We start from the raw sequence: 2,810 nt of genomic DNA, 5'->3' as shown, positions 1-2,810 counted from the left end.
TCCTCGGTGGTACTTGCAGCCACCCTCCCCCGCGGCCACCGACGCCCCCGCCCACCCCCGCCACCGATGCTACAACCACCGGCGCCGCCCCTGCCTAGCTCGGGGGCACCCTCGCCGACCGGCCTCCCGATTCATCAGGTCCGGTTCCCGCCCTCCCCGCCGCCACTTCCAGCGTGGGCGGCTGGGTCTTCACCTTCGCCGGTCTACACCACGGCCCCCGAACAGCCGACTCCATTCCCGCAGTTCGGGGGGCCATCTGGTTCCGCCGGTCCCTACCCGGAGTACTCCGACCAGGCGTCACCCGCCTCGCTGCTCCGCACCTCCGAGCCAGCCCGACACGGCGTTCCCTCCCAGGCACCGCCGCGGTTCACCAAGATCGACTTCGCCACTTATGACGGCACGGAGGACCCCCTCAACTGGCTCAACCAGTGTGACCAGTTCTTTCGCGGGCAGCGCACACTCGCTTCGGAGCGGACCTGGCTTGCCTCTTATCACCTCCGCGGCGCGGCACAGACGTGGTACTACGCTCTCAAGCAGGACGAGGGTGCCATGCCTACTTGGGAGCGCTTCCGCGAGCTCTGCCTCCTCCGTTTTGGGCCTCCGGTTCACGGGAGCCGCCTGTCGGAGCTCAGCCGCCTTCCCTTCACCTCTACGGTGCAGGACTTCACCGACCGCTTCCAGGCCTTGGCGTGCCATGCGTCGGGCGTGACGGCGCAGCAGCGCGCCGACCTCTTTGTTGGTGGCCTCCCGGATCACATTCGCATCGACGTGGAGCTTCGGGGACCCCAGGATCTCCAGTCGGCCATGTACTACGCCTGCGCGTTCGAGCGCCGTGCGGTGGCCATCCAGCAGGAATCACCGTCCCGGACCGCTGGGTCGCTACCCGGGCCGAATTCCGCGCAGGGTTGGCCTGTGCAGGCTTCTGTGGCACCCCTCGCCGCGACCGCGGCGCGCCCGTTCCGCCGGCTCACCTCAGCCGAGATAATCAAGCATCGCCGCCAAGGGTTGTGCTTCAACTGCGACGAGCCCTACACGCCCGGCCATGCCTGCCCGCGACTCTTCTACCTGGAGGTTGCAGACTACATTCCGGAGGACGCCGTCGCCGCCGTCCTGGCCGCCCCAGCTGTCGAGAAGGTGTTTGACGCTGGTTAATCGCCTCGAGGAGTTCCGCAAGCGCTTCCCCACCTTACAGCTCGAGGACGAGCTGTTTGTGCAGGCGGGGAGAAATGTTATGGCCGGTTTAGCTAGGCCCATCGGGCAGATCTTAGCCCCAAGTTATCTTAGGTTAATTCTTATGCAAGTTATCTAGGTTATAAATATAGGCTGTAAGACTCTTTTTGGAATTAAGCAATAAAGATATTTTCTATCCCTATTGCCCGGCTCCCAGAGGAGTCGGAACCCTAGCCGCCTCCAGCCCTAACTGCCGCCGCCCTCCTCCTTCCTCGCGACGGCACCGACACGCCGGAGCTCACGTCCTCGCCCTCAACCTCCGTTGTTCTTCCCTTATAACCTAAGGAGTAGAGTCGGTAGGAACCCTAGTCCTACCACTGTTGGAGGCTCGAACATAAATAAGCTAGAACCATGTCATGTGAATTATCAACAAAAAATTACGACTCCCTTTGGCTGTTGGTACATCAGAATGCAAATTACTTACGACAATCCACTATGCAAATTACCTATGATAATAATCTGAATCAACGAAATTACACTTATGCAGAGCAACTACACTGTTTAGTCTCAAAGGACATAGAATATGTACAAATAGCTTTCAACATTCACACATAATAAGCCTGTACATGCGAAAGAAAAAAAAATGCCTACTTGTACTGGCAACTTTTTGCGACCAGTCCCTCAAGCAGGTCAATGGTCTACTTAAGAGAATGCCCGTAGTTTGGTCTTCGGAAGAAGAAATCGCTGCCTAGCTGGGAAACACCTAAACATGAGGTGAACATAAGTTGATCCACCTGAATGGATACAAACATTAAATTGGCATAAAGCAGTAATTGAACTTGGAATCAAGCACCGGCATATGCAAGCATTGAAAAAGATAGAGAATCACAATACCTGGGACTCAATAGTTTCTTCAGAAAAGTACCCAGCTATCTTGAGATCTTAGGTTGTGCAACCCCAAACCAATATAACAATAGAACAAATTGTAATGGTGGGTGTATCGAAATGTGTTCTCTTCTGCTTTGAACAGAAAATAAGAAACCAACAAAGAATCGTAAAATTAAAAATATAGCTAAGATGATAATAAGAAAATATAGAACATTCTTTCTCCTCTCTATATGCATGGATATACACATCATAGAACTGTTATATTATATCATACCATGCTACACAATATTTCTCCTTTATCCTTTATCATAATTCAAGCTTCAAAGAAATAGCTAATCAGAAGGTATTGAAAATGTCGATGATGTAGTTCCAAATAGGATCTAATTTGGCTCAAGCATACATGTAGTTTCAGATGGGATCGAGAAAATAATCTGAGATACAATCAAAAATTGGTTGGGTCACATTGAGCCAAACTGGACACCCCAAAGACTTTGGACATCATAGTAAGTGCTTACTGCTTCTTAATGGAAAAATACATATGTACGGAGGTTGTAACTTAGCTGCTTTTCAGCCAGGACGGGATGACAAACCAAGTCCAACAAACTCATTAGACACATGGCTCTTAATACCTCATCGGTAGCATTGTTGGCATCCAGCTACTGGCATGTATGTGGAAGCAACATGCAAGAAGCTAACTGCCACAGCAGGGATCTCAGGATGCTCCATGCTTCCGCAGCAAGTTCAGTTACCTG

The 2,810-nt window shown here is 52.3% G+C and overlaps 1 protein-coding gene across 1 annotated transcript; it reads left to right on the top strand.

Moving 5' to 3' along the window:
- On the top strand, positions 1 to 1,152 carry LOC147974429 (uncharacterized). The gene has a single exon (XM_087519468.1). The coding sequence runs from the start codon at positions 67 to 69 to the stop codon at positions 1,150 to 1,152; it is 1,086 nt and encodes a 361-aa protein (XP_087375594.1). The 5' UTR covers positions 1 to 66.
- The last annotated feature ends 1,658 nt before the right edge of the window (positions 1,153 to 2,810 follow it).

Source organism: Triticum urartu, chromosome 4A (genome assembly GCF_056163025.1).
Source record: "Triticum urartu cultivar PI428250 chromosome 4A, HENAU_Tu73, whole genome shotgun sequence".
Taxonomy (NCBI): Eukaryota; Viridiplantae; Streptophyta; class Magnoliopsida; order Poales; family Poaceae; genus Triticum; species Triticum urartu.
Note: the sequence above shows the minus strand (reverse complement) of the source record. Positions and strands in the feature narration are given on the sequence as shown.